The 15,450-nt window shown below is 42.0% G+C and overlaps 1 protein-coding gene across 9 annotated transcripts in view; it reads right to left on the reverse strand.

The window, feature by feature from the left end:
- The window catches only part of KANK1 (KN motif and ankyrin repeat domains 1), a 239,239-nt gene that overhangs the window by 9,048 nt on the left and 214,741 nt on the right, over nt 1-15,450 (reverse strand). For 8 of the 9 annotated variants that reach the window (XM_017883684.1, XM_017883669.1, XM_017883676.1 and 5 more), the window contains 4 exons: nt 6,640-6,837; nt 5,631-5,739; nt 4,200-4,436; nt 2,013-2,100 (listed from right to left, as the gene is read on the reverse strand). In XM_017883684.1, the coding sequence (XP_017739173.1) occupies nt 2,013-2,100; nt 4,200-4,436; nt 5,631-5,739; nt 6,640-6,837 (632 nt within the window). The remainder of the gene's footprint in view (nt 1-2,012; nt 2,101-4,199; nt 4,437-5,630; nt 5,740-6,639; nt 6,838-15,450) is intronic. The other variant, XM_017883716.1, reaches the window with a different exon arrangement.

Genomic DNA, 15,450 nt, shown 5'->3' on the forward strand with positions numbered 1-15,450 from the left:
TACCCATCACAGAGGGTGTGGATGACACCATGCTTGGCAATTTGTAGGATGCAGGAAAACAAAATCCTTCCCAAAGGCCATGTAGCCATGTAACGTATTTTGAGAGCAGGGAAAGAAAAGTATACTATGGCTATAAAATTTGGGGTTGTAAAGCACCAAGTTTTAAGATTAGGGTAAACCTGATGGGAAATATTGACACTGCAGTGAGATTTTATGGTGTTACTAGTGACCAAGGTATAGCCAGGTATTTTCATGAATACAAATCCAAGAATTTCAATATGTAGTTCTAGTTTCCCCTTGACTAGGATTTTTTTTTTTTTTTTTTTTTTTGAGAGAGGGTGTTGCTCTGTCTCCCAGGCTGGAGTGCAGTGGCATGATCACGGATCACTGCAGCCTCAACTTCCTGGGCCTCCAGCTATCTTCTTACCTCAGCCTCCTAAGCAGCTAGGACCACAGGTACATGCCACCATGCCTGGATAACTTTTGTATTTTTTGTAGAGACAGGGTTTTGCCATGTTTCCCAGGCTGGTCTCAAACTGAACTCCTGGGCTCAAGGGATCCACTGCCTTGGCCTCCCAAAGTGCTGGGATTACAGGTGTGAGCCACTGTGCCTGGCCTTGACCGCTAATTTTATTTAGTACAGCTGGCCCTCTGTATCCACAGGTTCCATTTCCATAGATTGAACCACCGGCAGAGTGAATATATTTGAAAAATATGCAATACAAAACAATACAGTATAACAGCTATTTATATAGCATTTACATTGTATTAAGTTTTTGAGGCCGGGTGCGGTGGCTCACGCCTGTAATCCCAGAACTTTGGGAGGCCGAGACAGAAGGATCACAAGGTCAGGAGATTGAGACCATCCTGACTAACACGGTGAAACCTCATCTCTACTAAAAATACAAAAAATTAGTTGGGCGTTGTGACGGGCGCCTGTAGTCCCAGCTACTTGGGAGGCTGAGGCAGGAGAATGGCCTGAACCCGGGAGGCAGAGCTTGCAGTGAGCTGAGACTGCGCCACTGCACTCCGGCCTGGGTGACACTGTCAGCATTTCACCATGTTGGCTAGGCTAGTCTCAAACTCCAGACCTCAAGTGATCCACCCACATTGGCCTCCCAAAGTTTTGGGATTATAGGCATGAGCCACCGTGCCCGGCCTTGTATTAGGTATTACTACATAGAAATGATTTAAAATATATGGCAGAATTTCAACTATATGTGTAGTTTATATGCAAATACGATACCATTTTACATAAGGGACTTGGGCATCTGTGCATTTTGGTATCCTTAGGGGATCCTACATTTTCTCAATGCACTGAAGACAGATGTCAACCAGTGAAAGAATGTGCACATAACTTCATATAACTTCAACACATGAGAATGTGTCATTCTTGGCCTTGGTGTCAGATTAACCATTGCCATAGAAACACTTATGTGTCCTATGTTGTACCATTCATGATCACTAAGGCAACCACAAACTCTGCTGTTTGAATCTCAGACTGTGAGAAGATGACAAGTAGTTATTTTTATGTTGAAAAATAGTGGCCGCCTGCATTCCATATCAGAGCATAGCATACAGTTTCATAACTGAAAGGAATGCTGACCTTAGCCCAGATAGCATATGTTTTTAAAAGAAACCTAACTTCAAAAAAAAAATTCTTGGATGCTGCTCCCTGGATCTTAATGTTCTATAAATAGAAATGAAATATGTAGAAAGATGACTGACTGCAATTAGCCCTCCTTTCTGTCTGCAAGTGTATGCCTCACAGATGCCTCCACCCCCAAAAAAGTACAGGGTGGGTCAAGGATGTCTGAAGTTGGGCCTCAAGGAAACACTGGCAGTGTGATCCTGGGAGCGAGACATGACGTTCACCCAGCCCACTCATGCTGCAAACAGTTCAGGAGAAAAGCATGCCAGCAACAACTCGGGCAGCCTACAGTTGGCCTTGACAAGGAGCCCACTTATGCACCTTGTACACATGGGGGATGGTGTTTGCAGGTCAGACTCACCATATCTTTGCTGGTCAAAGCTTTGGGGTCATTTATATTATTTTTCAGTAAGTTGCATGCAGACAACATCTTTTCACTTAATTCATACCTGAAAGGGAAAAAAAGAACTTACGATTGGGCACAAGAGGAAAATCATTTTATTTATTTCAACCCAAAAAAAATATATATAATATATATATATATATATAAATTTTTTTTGAGACAGGGTCTTGCTTTGTCACCCAGGCTGCAGTGCAGTGGCATGATCTCGGCTCACTGCAACCACGGCCTCCTGGATTCAAGCAATCCTGCCTCAGTCTCCGTAGTAGCTGGGACTACAGGTATGTACCACCAGGCCCGGCTAATTTTTGTATTTTTAGTAGAGACGGGGTTTCACTATGTTGGCCAGGCTGGTCTTGAACTCCTGACCTCAGGTGATGCACCTGCCTCGGCCTCCCAAAGTGCTGGGATTACAGGTGTGGGACAGACACTCTGTCCAGCTTCAACTTTAAAAGGCAAGTGGCCCCAAGCCAGCCTAAGCGGGTCATTATGGCACAAGGTGCTTGGATCGAGGCAGCACAGGCATCCTTAGGTGTCCAAGGGTCATGTGCACTGTGCAGAGTCAATACCTCCAGCCAGAGATTGAGGCCTTGTTTGGGAGGGTGACTTTCGGCTTCACCAATTTGACCTTTATGACACTCTGGAGTAACATTTAGAGATTTTTTTTTTTTTGCCATTTTTAAGTTTTTTTTTTTTGAGACAAGGTCTCGCTCTGTTGCCCAGCCTGCTCACTGCAGTTTTGTTGTCCCAGGCTCAAGCTATCTTCCTACCTCAGCCTCCCAAGTAACTGGGAATACACGTGTGTGCCACCACACCTGGCTTTGTATTATTTGTAGAGACAGGGTTTCACCATGTTGCCCAGGCTGCTCTCGAACTCTTGGGCTCAAGTTATCTGCTTGTCTGCCTCAACCTCCCAAAGTATTGGGATTATGGGTGTGAGCCACTGTGTCCAACCTGTTCTAAGTTTTTAAAAATATTTTTAATCTTAAGGGGGTTGAAGGAGACCCACATTACTAATTTTCTGAGACAGGGTCTTGCTCTGTCACCCAGACTGGAATGTACTGGCATGATCATGGCTCACTGCAGCCTCAACCTCCAGGGTTCAAGTGATCCTCCCACCTTATCCTCCTGAGTAGCTGGCACCATGCCCAGGTAATTGATTTTTTTTTATAGGGATGAGGTCTTCACTATGTTGTCCAGGCTAGTCTCGAACTCCTGTGCTCAAGTGATCCTCTTGCCTTGATTTTCCACAAATTACCATATATCCATTGTGCTGACCAGTAAACCACACATCCGAACCCATACTTGGTGACTCATGTGTTTAACCCATATAAAAAATGACATATGGTATATAAATTACATCTCAAAGCTGTTAAAGAGCCATGTGAAACACTTGGAAATATAAACTAAAAACACTTACCTTGTGTTAATGCAGTTAAACTTTCATTTGCCAAATTAAATAGAGGTAAGTTTTCTGAAATGTTCTATTTATACTTCACATAGTGAAAAACCATACTGAAGTTTCCATCTTTTCTATTCTCTATTTTATGAGCATCAAATCCTTATCAATGGTCTTGAAAGCTTACATTTTTAGGCACGTGTTTCAGCTACTATTTATGATATACTCAAATCCATTCTCATGGTATTCCTGATCACTCAATGTGTAACAAAATACAAACACGTGATACTGCATCATCTTTACAGTAAATGTGATCTTTGGCTGAAGCCTCATCCACACAATGATCCTGTAATAATGATACTGACACCCGCATCAACACGAATAGCTAAAGATAAAATCTGAAGTCCTAAAGTATGCTGGCCACCAAAAAAAAAAATGTCTTTAAGGTAAGGTGTTCAAACAATGGAAGTTTTAGTGGATTGTGGTTCCATACATTAAATTATATAGCAGAGTTGAGGTTTCAGAGAACAAGGGTGATTAGGTATCAGGCCATTCTCTTTTCTACCATAAGAGATTTAAGAGTTGCCATAATCTGTACTTGTGTATATTAGTATCTCAAGATGTGTGTACCTCTGAGGAACAGATAAAAGCAAACACATTTAATTACAAAAACTCTGAACTGGCCAACTCGATTGCCAAAGTACATTAAATGTGGGAGGGGCAAGGGAGGGAAGGGGAATGTACCACACCTCTCTCTGATTTCCACCTTCTCAGGTTCACATTCTTGAACCTGCATTTCATCTTCCACCCTGGCAGACTTGAAACCTTCAATATTAACTGCATGGTGCCCTTCTGCCATTCCCCGAGTGTCTTCATCCTCCTCTTCCTCTTCTTCAAGAGGATACTCAATGACATCACACTCGTCATCTGACTCGGAAGAAGAGCTTTCATCTGAGCTGGAATCATCACTTGAAGTTGTTTCATACCTAGGTGGCAATTGGGATTTCAGGAGATGCAAGCTGTGCCCACAAAGCCCCAGTGATAGAAATTTCTATGAAGGGATTTGCTAATTGACTCCAGAAATTCCACTAAAGGGATTTGCTAATTGACTCCAGAAATTCCACTAGTGATTTTAGATCCTGCACTTAGAAGTTCAAAGTAAGGTCTATTTAAATGCCTGGTGGTTTTGAATGGATTCTAACTTAAATTGGTAATCGGTATCATATAACCAGTCGGTATCATATAACCAATTGGTATCATGTAACACTTGTTAAAGAAAATAATGGCATCTCTGGCTTAGTATAAATCAAGAGAAAACATTTTATGGAAAACAGATTGGTAGTTGCTAACTTTTTGTCCCCCCCAACCCCATTTCTTCCTATTTCATCCTATTAATCCTCCCAGTATCAAGGTGAATAGATTACATAGGCAATCAATAGTTCTGCTGGTGTATGCCCTCCAAAATCTCCTGGTCATATCACTGAATAAAACTTTTAAGATTTGGAAAACAGGCACCATAAGGTTAAACCCTGATGGTATACTTTGCTATAAACATTATCTTAACTAACTCTGTATTCTTTCTTGTGGAGGCCATGTATCAATTCATTGATTTGATTCAATTGTAGGATGACAAAGAGGCTTAACTATATACGTGGGGCAATGGACAGAGAAGGAACAAACAATAACCATTCTATTTAGAAAGCAAACTGGTGATATGGCTATCAATTGTGAAAGGCCCTACGATTTGGGTGGTAAACATGGATAGCTAAGCAAAAGAACCCATTTTGAAGAAATAGATCACTATTGCTGGCTCAGAGAGTGATGCTCTCAGTCTTTTTCTGCTCAATTGTGAGTTCTCATACAGGTTAAGTACAAGTTGTCCAACATAGTGCAGGAACCCTGCTGCGTTCGTTGAAGACTATTTCTTTCAGCTCAGAGGTGAGGAGATGTAAACTGCTCGGCTTCATCAGGTATCCTTAAGACAGTGACAAATCCTTAAAGACAGCAAGAGGAGGAAAGAAAAGAAGCCCAAATGCACCTTTCTGCCTTTCTGAGGAGGGAATCTTCCATCACCACGCTGTGGCCGCTTCCCCGACTAGGCACCTTGAAATGTGACTTAGATAGGCAGGAGGCAAAGGAGACCGACAGCATTAGCCTCTAGAACCACCATCTTTCCTTACCCTCCATTAATGCCAACAAACTGAAGATTCTTTTTCGCGCCATTTGAATCTCTGTTACCATCTTTCTTCTTCATGATGGACTTCAGTGTACTTTCATTGTTTGTACATGCTGTGAAAAAGTCAAGGTAATAAAAATGAAAACTCATACCCATACATGTTAAATGAATAATCTTTTTTCCTGTACAATTTTTTTCTCACGCATGTAAATGGAGATCTTGGCATGTGTATGTGAGAAGTTTCCACAAAATTCAATGGGAAAGTGTGGGCATGCAAAGAAAATAATTCAGAGTTCCATTAATAACATTCTTCACATGGGAAAAAAAAATCAATTAGTACTTCCAGACATAACAAAGTGGTGACAATTGACATTTGTATCCGGCTTTATTGCTTATAAAGTGATGTTGTGTCTCATTTGAGCCTCAAGGACCATTTAGGCACTAAACAGGGATTACTATTTTTCTTCAGCTGTGATAACCTGCCAGAATGTGAATAAAAGGCTATTTAAAATATTTCATAATTTGTAATATCAGGTAAGCTTTCTTGTGCAGCTTTCTTTCTTTGGTAATTTTGAGACAGGGTCGCTTTCTGTCACCCAGGCTGGAGTGCAGTGGCGTGATCTCAGCTCACTGGAACCTCCACCTCCCAGGTTCAAGTAATTCTCCCACCTCAGCTACCTGAGTAGCTGGGACTAAGGTGTGCACCACCATGCTTGGCTGATTTTTGTATTTTTTAGTAGAGATGGGGTTTCACCATGTTGGCCAGGCTGGTCTCGAACTCCTGGCCTCAAGTGATCTGCCTGCCCTGGCCTCCCAAAGTGCCGGGATTACAGGTGTGAACCACCATGCCCGGCCTCTGTGGTAACCTTATTTAAAGATATTCTTGGGCCTACCTTCCAAACAACGATATTAACTTTCTTCTAGGTCAATTTAAAAGGTACACTGACATTCAATTGGAATGCTGGCAATGCTGGCCCTAGAATCCCGATGCCAATGACTGTAAGAAAATTTACCATAGAGGCCAGCGGCGATCTGGTCGTCTGTCAGGTTCACTGGAGACAGCGTATCTTCCTGAATGGGGAAGGCATCCAGGCTGCTAACTGGCTTTCCTTCTGAAGTCCCCACTTCTTGCTCAGGCTGGGATGTCTGGGAGCTTAAGGGACTTCCTGACTGAAGGCCTCCACACTTACAGGTATATCCCAAATTACTACCTATCAGGAAAAAGAAAGGTACAGAGTATGTGATGCTAGGACTGAAAAAGCAGGATTAAAAAAACAACTCTTGCAATTCATAATTTAAAATGGGACTACTATCCCAGCCACCAAAACGCAGAACCCCCTTTGACTCTTCACCTTTCCTGATTTAATTAGCATAGGCAGACTGCTGAGCCTCGTCATTCTAACTCTACAGCATCTCTTCTTTTCTCTCTGTTTTGGCTGCTGCCATCGTAGCCTTGGTTTCTAGCCATGGAAGTAGCATCCTTACTGCCCCTCTTCCATCAGTATTTCCACTCTGGCACAATGCTTCAGAGTGCATTACTCCCAGCCAGCTCCAGTACCATTGTTATTCTAGCTAAAACAAAATGTGACAACGCCTAAATAGCACCCACTGCTCAGGAAATGTAGTCCACACTGCAGAGCCAGAGATTCTACACTATCCATAATCTGGCATCAGCTGACCCTCCCAACTTCATTTCCCACTCCTCCTGTCATCCTTACTGGTACAGGGACTGCATCCCATTAAGTGCCAGTACTCACTGTGTCGAGATGCAGGTCTTGTTTCCTGGCAGCATGCCTCAGCTTATGCCCTTCTACCTGGAATACCTTTCTTCCCCCATCTTCACACAGCGGCACCCTCCCATCACTGCCTCTTCAGACCCTTTCCTGATCTCCTTCACCAACAACGTTCCTTGCCCTGAACTCTCACAGCCCATCTTTTGTACCTTCTCCTGGGATTTGTGATACAAGGTATAAGATGATGTGGATAATGGTTTTAGACTCCCTTGTAGATGGTAAATATTTTGAGGGCATCAAACAGTTCTGATCAACCTTGTTTCTCTTACTAAATCTACTAGAGTGCTTTTGTATGTGTTAGCCACTTAAAATCTGTTCACTGACCAAAGCAGAAAATTTGCATTAAATAATACTTTGTAATTAATGTATACAGATATGTCAATGAAAAGAGTCAAACTGTAAAAAAAGAGGTTTACTCTGAGTCAAGTATGAATGACCAAGGCCAAAAGCACAATCTCACGAGGTCCTGAGAACATGTGCCCAAGGTGGCTGAGTTATAGCTTAATTTTATACATTTTAGGGGACTGAAGTTACAGGCAAACACAAATCAATACAGGTAAGGTGTACAGTGGTTTAGTCTAGAAAGGTGGTAGAACTCAAACGAGGGTGGGGCTTCCAGGTCTTAGGTAGATTCAAAGATACTCTGGCAACTGGTTGAAAAAGTTAACTTATTATCTAAAGGCCTAGGAATCAACAGAAAGGAGTATCTCGGTTAAGATAAGGGGTTGTGAAGACCAGGGTTCTTATTATGTAGATGAAGCCTCCAGCTAGCAGGCTTCATCTACATAGATGGTAAATGTCTCTTTTCAGACCTCTACATAGATGGTAAATGTCTCTTTTCAGATCTAAATAGGTACCAGACTCTTAATCTCTCCTGGATCAGGAAAAGACCTGGACAGGTAAGGGGATTCTCTACATAACGCAGATATTCCCCACAAGAGACAACCTTTGCAGGGCCATTTCAAAACACATCAGAGAGGCCAGGAGTGGTGGCTCACACCTGTAATCCCAGCACTTTGGGAGGCCAAGGCAGATGGATCACCTGAGGTCAGGAATTTGAGACCAGCCTGGTCAACATGGTAAAACCCTGTCTCTGCTAAAAATACAAAAATTAGCTAGGTATGGTGGTGGGTGCCTGCAATCCCAGCTACTTGGGAGGCTGAGGCAGGAAAATGGCTTGAACCCGGGAGGCAGAGGTTGTAGTGCCGAGATTGTGCCATTGCACTGCAGCCTGGGTGACAGAGTGAGACTCCATCTCAAAAAACAAAACAAAACAAAGACAAAATACATCGAAGAAATATATTTCAGGGTAAAATACTTCAATTTCTTTTAGGGTCTGCTATTTGTCATGTGATACTATACTAGAGTCTGGTTGGAATTTGTTATCTTACTGCTATAAAGAGTCTGTTTCGTCACTCCTAAGATTTCTGTTTTAATGTTAATGCTGGTCAGTTGTGCCTGAATTCCAAAGGGAGGAGGGTATAATGAGGCATGTTTGACACCTCCTTCCCATCATGGCCTGAACTAGTTTTTCAGGTTTACTAGGGAATCCCCTGGCCCTATTCAGTTGGTTAGGGGCTTAGAATTTTATTTTGTAGGGGACTTAGAATTTTATTTTTGGTTTACAGGTATATCACAGAATTTTCAACGTGGGCAATGTGCAAAAATGTTTGTAATATATGGTTAATTGAAAAAAGCAGATAATAAAATTCCATGTATTGTGTGATCCTATTAAAATACATTCACACACACACACACACACACACACACACACACACAGTTATCTGAAAGACTCCGTGCTAAATGAAACAGCTGTGGTAGTTTTAATGTTTCTCTGGATTAGGCTGGGCATGGTGGCTCATGCCTGTAATTCCAGCACTTTGGGAGGCTGAGGCAGGTAGATTACTTGAGGTCAGGAGTTTGAGACCAGCCTGGCCAACATGGTGAAACTCCATCTCTACAAAAATACAAAAATTAGCTGTGCATGGTGGTGAGTGCCTGTAATCCCAGCTACTCGGTAGGCTGAGGCAGGAGAATCACTTGAACCCGGGAGGTGGAGGTTGCAGTGACTCAAGATCGTGTCACTATACTCCAGCCTGGGTGACAGAGCAAGACTCTGTCTCACCAAAAAAAAAAAAAAAAAAATTTCTCTGGATTTGCCATTTTTTCTGTAGTGAATATAGGTTAACTGTGTTCAAAATCACTTTTAAAATGAAAAGTATTGACTTAATTGTCTAAAATTTTATCCTAAGGATGTACAAAAGATACAGAAGGCTACTGTTTCTATGTTTAAAACAGTAAAAGAGGCAGACAGTCTGCCTATAACCAACTAGCACATAAGCACTGGTATATTTATACAAAGGAATTCTATACAGCCATTAAAAATCTTTATGTAGGAGAATATTAACATAGAAAGATGAGCATGATGTGTATTAAAAATAGGTCATACAATAGTATGAAGAAAATAAACCTACTTTGGTAAATAATTTTAATTTTTTTTTTTTTAATTGACAGAGAGTTTTGTGCTGTTGCCCAGGCTGGAGTGCAGTGGTGTGATCTCAGCTCACTCCAACCTCTGCCCTCTTGGTTCAAAAGATTCTTGTGCCTCAGCCTCCTGAGTAGCTGGCATTACAGGTACCTGCCACCATGCCTGGCTAATTTTTGTATTTTTAGTAGAGATGGGGTTTCACCATGTTGGCCAGGCTGGTCTGAACCTGTGACCTCAGGTGATCTGCCTGCCTTGGCCTCCCAAGGTGATGGGATTACAGGCATGAGTCACCGCGCCTGGCCTTATGTTTAATTTTTGTCTCAGTTCAGGTTGTTTTCTTTCAAGACGGAGTCTTACTCTATTGCCAGGCTACAGTGCAATGGTGCGATCTCAGCTCACTGCAACCTGCACCTTCCAGGTTTAAGCAATTCTCCTGCCTCAGCCTCCCGAGTAGCTGGGGCTACAGGCACAGGCCACCATGCCCGGCTAATTTTTGTATTTTTAGTAGACTCAGTTTCACCATGTTGGCCAGGTTGGACTCGAACTCCTGACCCCAGGTGATCCACTTGACTCGGCCTCCCAAAGTGCTGGGGTTAGAGGCGTGAGCCACTGTGCCCAGCCTCTCAGTTCAAGTTTAATGGAAACTAGAAAAGATCACCGGGCTGATTCCCTCTTATGATACATAACCCAAATCCACATCTACAACACAGCTCAGGTCATTCCCACCAAGGGAAGAAAGGCTGGCCTCTCCACCCCTTGTAGGAAAGGCCTGCTTTATAACACACCAGAATTCATCTGCATCTGAAGTCTGAAGTTTTACTCATGGGAAACAAATATACAAAAGAGGTTTTGTTCTCATTGCTGCCTACTGGCATTAGTAAATAATTATATTTACATATATATGTATTAGAAAAATCATGGAAGGATATACAGGAAAACTGCTTTGCTAAGGCTACTATAACATTTTCTTTTTTTCTCTAATATTTCCTAAATTATACTTTATAAACATAAATTACAAATAAAAATTAAACATTTAAATCTACTCACAATGTCAGGTGATTACAACTTTATCCCTTTCAAAGGAAAGCTCTGAAATCGCTTAGATTCTTACAAGAAAAGCAGTTTAAGTGTTGACTGTATTTTGAGGCAATTTGAAGCAAAAGAACTAATAACAGGCCCTAAAACTGCTCTGAGGTCTACTCTTCATAAGAATCACCTGCGACGTTGGCTAAAATGCAGATTCTCAGGCACACGGTGCCAGAAGATCATTCTGTAGTTCCGGGATGGGGGCCAAGTGATGGTATTTCTGACCTTCCCCACCACCTACAAGAATTACTGATGCAGGTGGCCCACTTTTTAAACTGGTTTAAAACAATGACGCTATAATGAAAGAGAGTTGGCAAAAAATTTAAAGTGAGGCATTAGAGATCACCTAAATTTTGTTGTTTGTTTTTTGTTTGTTTTGAGACTGAATCTTGTTCTGTCGCCCAGGCTAGAGCGAGTGCTGTGGTGCAATCTCAGCTCACTGCAACCTCTGCCTCCCAGGTTCAAGCGATTCTCCTGCCTCAACCTCCCAAGTAGCTGGGGCTACAGGTGCGTGCAACTGTGCCTGGCTAATTTTTGTATTTTTAGTAGTGACTGAGTTTTACCATTTTGGTTAGCCTGGCCTCAAATTTCTGACCTCAAGGGATATCATCTAAATTTTAATTCTCATACTTCCAGCTAAGGATTCTGAAGGCCAGCTAGGTTCAGTGACTTGCCCCAGGCCACAGAGCTGAACTAGAACTCACGTTTCCTAATTCTGTGAACAGTCCCTTGTCCACAAATCAACAGCACAATTCTTTCTCCTTTAGCTGTGGGACGCGGGGGCTACCTGGACGATTCCTTTACAAATCCAACTTCCTCAACACACACACACAATACTGAATTCAGTGGTCCAAACAGTGTTTAACGTCATGTAACCTGATGTCCCCTATGTGTCCCCTAACTGCAAATATGAAAAGCCTAACTTACCTTTGACTTATTTTAAGCAAAGTAAATAAAGCAGGACATTTTTCCTTCTCCAAGTCCATTCATCATTACTTAGAAAATATTGCAGTGGCCTTCAAAAAGTCTCACTAGTTAATCAGAGTGCCAGAACACTTTTTTTTTTTTTTTTTTTTTTCTTTGAGATTGAGTCTTGCTCTGTTGCCCAGCCTGGAATGCAGTGGTGTGATCTCCGCTCACTGCAACCTCCACCTCCTGGGTTCAAGTGACTCTCCTGCTTCAGCCTCCTGAGTAGCTGGGATTACAAGTGCTCGCCACCACGCCCAGCTATTTTTTGTATTTTTAGTAGAGACGGGATTTTACCATGTTGGCCAGGCTGGTCACTAACTCCTACCTCGGCCTCCCAAAGTTCTGCGATTACAGGCGTGAGTCACCGCACCTGGCTGCCAGAACACTGTTTTTAGAGAAACACTTGTACGAAGCATTTTCCTCTTCAAGAACCAACAACGACTTTTTAAATGCAAATACATGATAGTTTTGACTACTATTGAAACCGTAAACATGAAAAAAGTAGATAATAGTTTAATAAACTCCTGTGTTCCCATTACTAGCTTCAACAATGATTAGAAGATACCTGGTTTCCCTGATAACTCCCTCTGCCCACTCACACTGGATTATTTTGAAGCAACAGCTAGAGATTCTATCATTTTCATCCATAAATATTTCAGTATATATCCCTAAAAGAACAAACTCTAAAAAATGCAAACCATTGAGGCTAAAACTATCAAACCTTAAAGATAATTCTTTATGATTATCACATAATCCAGTCAGTATTCAAATTTCTTCAGTCCTTTCTTTGATATGGCATCTCACTCAGTGTGAGCTCACTGCAACCTCTGCCTCCCAGGCTCAAGCGATCCTTCCACCTCAGCCCCCGCTCCAAGTAGCTGGGACCACAGACGTGCACCACCATGTCTGGCTGTTTTTTTTTTTTTTTTTGTATTTTTTAGTAGAGATGGGTTTCACTATGTTGCCCAGGCCGGTCTCGAACTGCTGGGTTCAAGCTATCTGCCCACCTTGGCCTCTGAAAGTACTGGAATTACAGGCATGAGCTAGTGTGCTGAACCTCCAATAGTCTCTTAAAAATTTCTTTTATAGGGTGTTTGCATCAGAATCCCAGTCATGTGTTTCCATTGGCTGCTATTAGTCTTTTAATCCATAAGTTATCTTTGTTTAAATACAGCTTAAAATTAAAAAAAATTCAAATACGATTTATAGACAATAAAATGCACAGAATTAATTAATTACAGACAGGGTCTCACACTGTCACCCAGGCTAGAGTGAAATGGAATGTGATCATAGCTAACTGCAGCCTTGAACTCTCGGGCTCCAGCAATCCTCCCACCTTGGCCTCTGGAGTAGCTAGGACCACAGGACCCAGGTGCATGCCACCATGCCCCATGAAAATGCACAGATTTTAAGTGTAACTCAGATGGAACTTGATAAATGTATATGCCTGTGTAACCACCTCTGTAACAGAGATACAGAACATTTCTAACAACCTGGTAAGCCTTGCCTCCCACCCCTTCCAGATAGTGTCACCCAGTGATACCCAGTGCTATAATTTTTCTCACCACAGCTTCCTTTGTAAACCAGGGCTTTTTAAAGCTTCTCCAATCAAGGTCCACCTCCTCATGCAGGCATCCAAGGGTCAATGTAGAAGGTTTCATCTTGCCTGTGGGAATTTTACCTCTCAACTACTCCTCCACTCTGTCCATTCTGTTCAGAGTGGTCCTGTGACTTAATTACGAGTGGGGAGTAATTAGATCGTCCTACAGGTCTGGAAATTCACCATCCTTCACCAGCTGAATTCGAGCCTCTTTTCAAGGCTTGGCCCAAATTCTATCTTCTCTAGTCTTTCTTCTATGATACCATTCCAACCATTCCACAGAGATCTCTTTTATCCCCCATCATTGTCCTATAACACTTACTATCCAGACTAAAATATGCCCTGTCTCCTCAATGAGATGGTCAGCATCTTGAGTTCCTCCATGCTACATTCTTATTTGGTGTCCTGTCCAGTGCTTAGAACAGTACTGGACCATCGAGAGCCTTTAATAAGTGTCCATGTAATTCAACTGAAGGGCATGAGGATTCTACTGAGGCTAACTGGTAAGGCAAAGAACCTCATTAAATTCCAAACTGGCTCTCATTTGTCAGGTCAGAGGGAACTGGTCACCTATATTGCCAGAAAACATTCTTTGGATGGTGTTGAAATTCTGGCTGGTCTTGAGCGGCTATAAACAACTCTCTGAACTTGATAAGGACCCATTTGTAGTTGTAGGCACCACATGCATCAACATAAGACTGACAAATGACTGCTGTGTTTGAGCAAAACAAAGAAAATGTGCAGCCAGGAAAACCAAAGAATAAAGGAGGCCAATAAACAAAATTCAACAGTTTCAACCCTAGCTACCCTTTAGAATCACCTGAATTGAGGGTGGGGCTTTAAAAAATGTAGATACAATAAACTATCGGGTGGGTCCAGGTATGAGAGAGAGAGAACATGTATTTGCAGTTGAAGTAGAATTCCATCTCAAAAAAATAAAATAAATAAATAAAATAGAATTCAGGGGCCTTCCATAACTCTAACCTTGTGGGCTTTCATTAGTTTTACAAAGGCAGTTTAGTCTTGGGAAGAGCTATTATCATCCTTGCTTTAAGGTTAAACTATAAACCAAATTCCGCCCACAGTTAGCATGGCCTGTGCCTAGGAATGAACAAGGACAGCTTGGAGGTCAGAGGTAAGATGGAGTCAGCTATGTCAGGTTTCTTTTACTGTCATGATTTTGGAAAGGCAGTTTCAATGCCCCCACCTCCTTGGGTTTCAGTTCACCTCAATCCTGAGGTGTGAGCTATGGAGATGGGAAAGGCTGATGACAGCTCTAATTCCTTCTTGCTTATGGGACATGGTTGGGGAAAGGGTTGCCCCGAAGGTAAGAGGAGTGAAACCGTCTTTAAGTTGACTGTATGCATTCACTGGTGTCTGGTTGCAGTCATTCTTATCCACAGTTTTAGTACAGCACATAAGTGAACAGCAGACTGTAAGATTAATGATAAGCCCTACCATAAGGAGTGAAAGTCCTAGCTTCAGGAGTCCCTGTAGAACCAACCTGAAGCCTTGAGGGACCCAGGTAAATGACCCTGAGAACCAATTATTGGGTTATCAGCAGATAACCTTGTCCAAAAAAATGGACAAGGCTGGAGTCTAATAAAAGGGGTACTACAGTTTTTCTGAAACATAATTTTTCTCTCTCTGGTTTTCTGTTTCTACCAAAGACCAAGCATAGTAGGACCAATTTATTTCCAAAATAAGTTTTAGTTTTATTATGCTTGGGCTAATTATTTGCATAAAGTGCAGAAAGAATAAGTATTTGCCATATAGCCCCCCACCCCCCCCCTTTTTTTTTACATTGACTTTGCTGAAATTTTCATAAGGAATCTCAGATTAGACCTTATAAAAACCTTTTGAGCCCAGCCAAGGATTTATTTGTGCC

The sequence above is a fragment of the Rhinopithecus bieti genome, unplaced genomic scaffold (assembly GCF_001698545.2).
Source record: "Rhinopithecus bieti isolate Rb0 unplaced genomic scaffold, ASM169854v2 scaffold_641, whole genome shotgun sequence".
Lineage (NCBI taxonomy): Eukaryota > Metazoa > Chordata > Mammalia > Primates > Cercopithecidae > Rhinopithecus > Rhinopithecus bieti.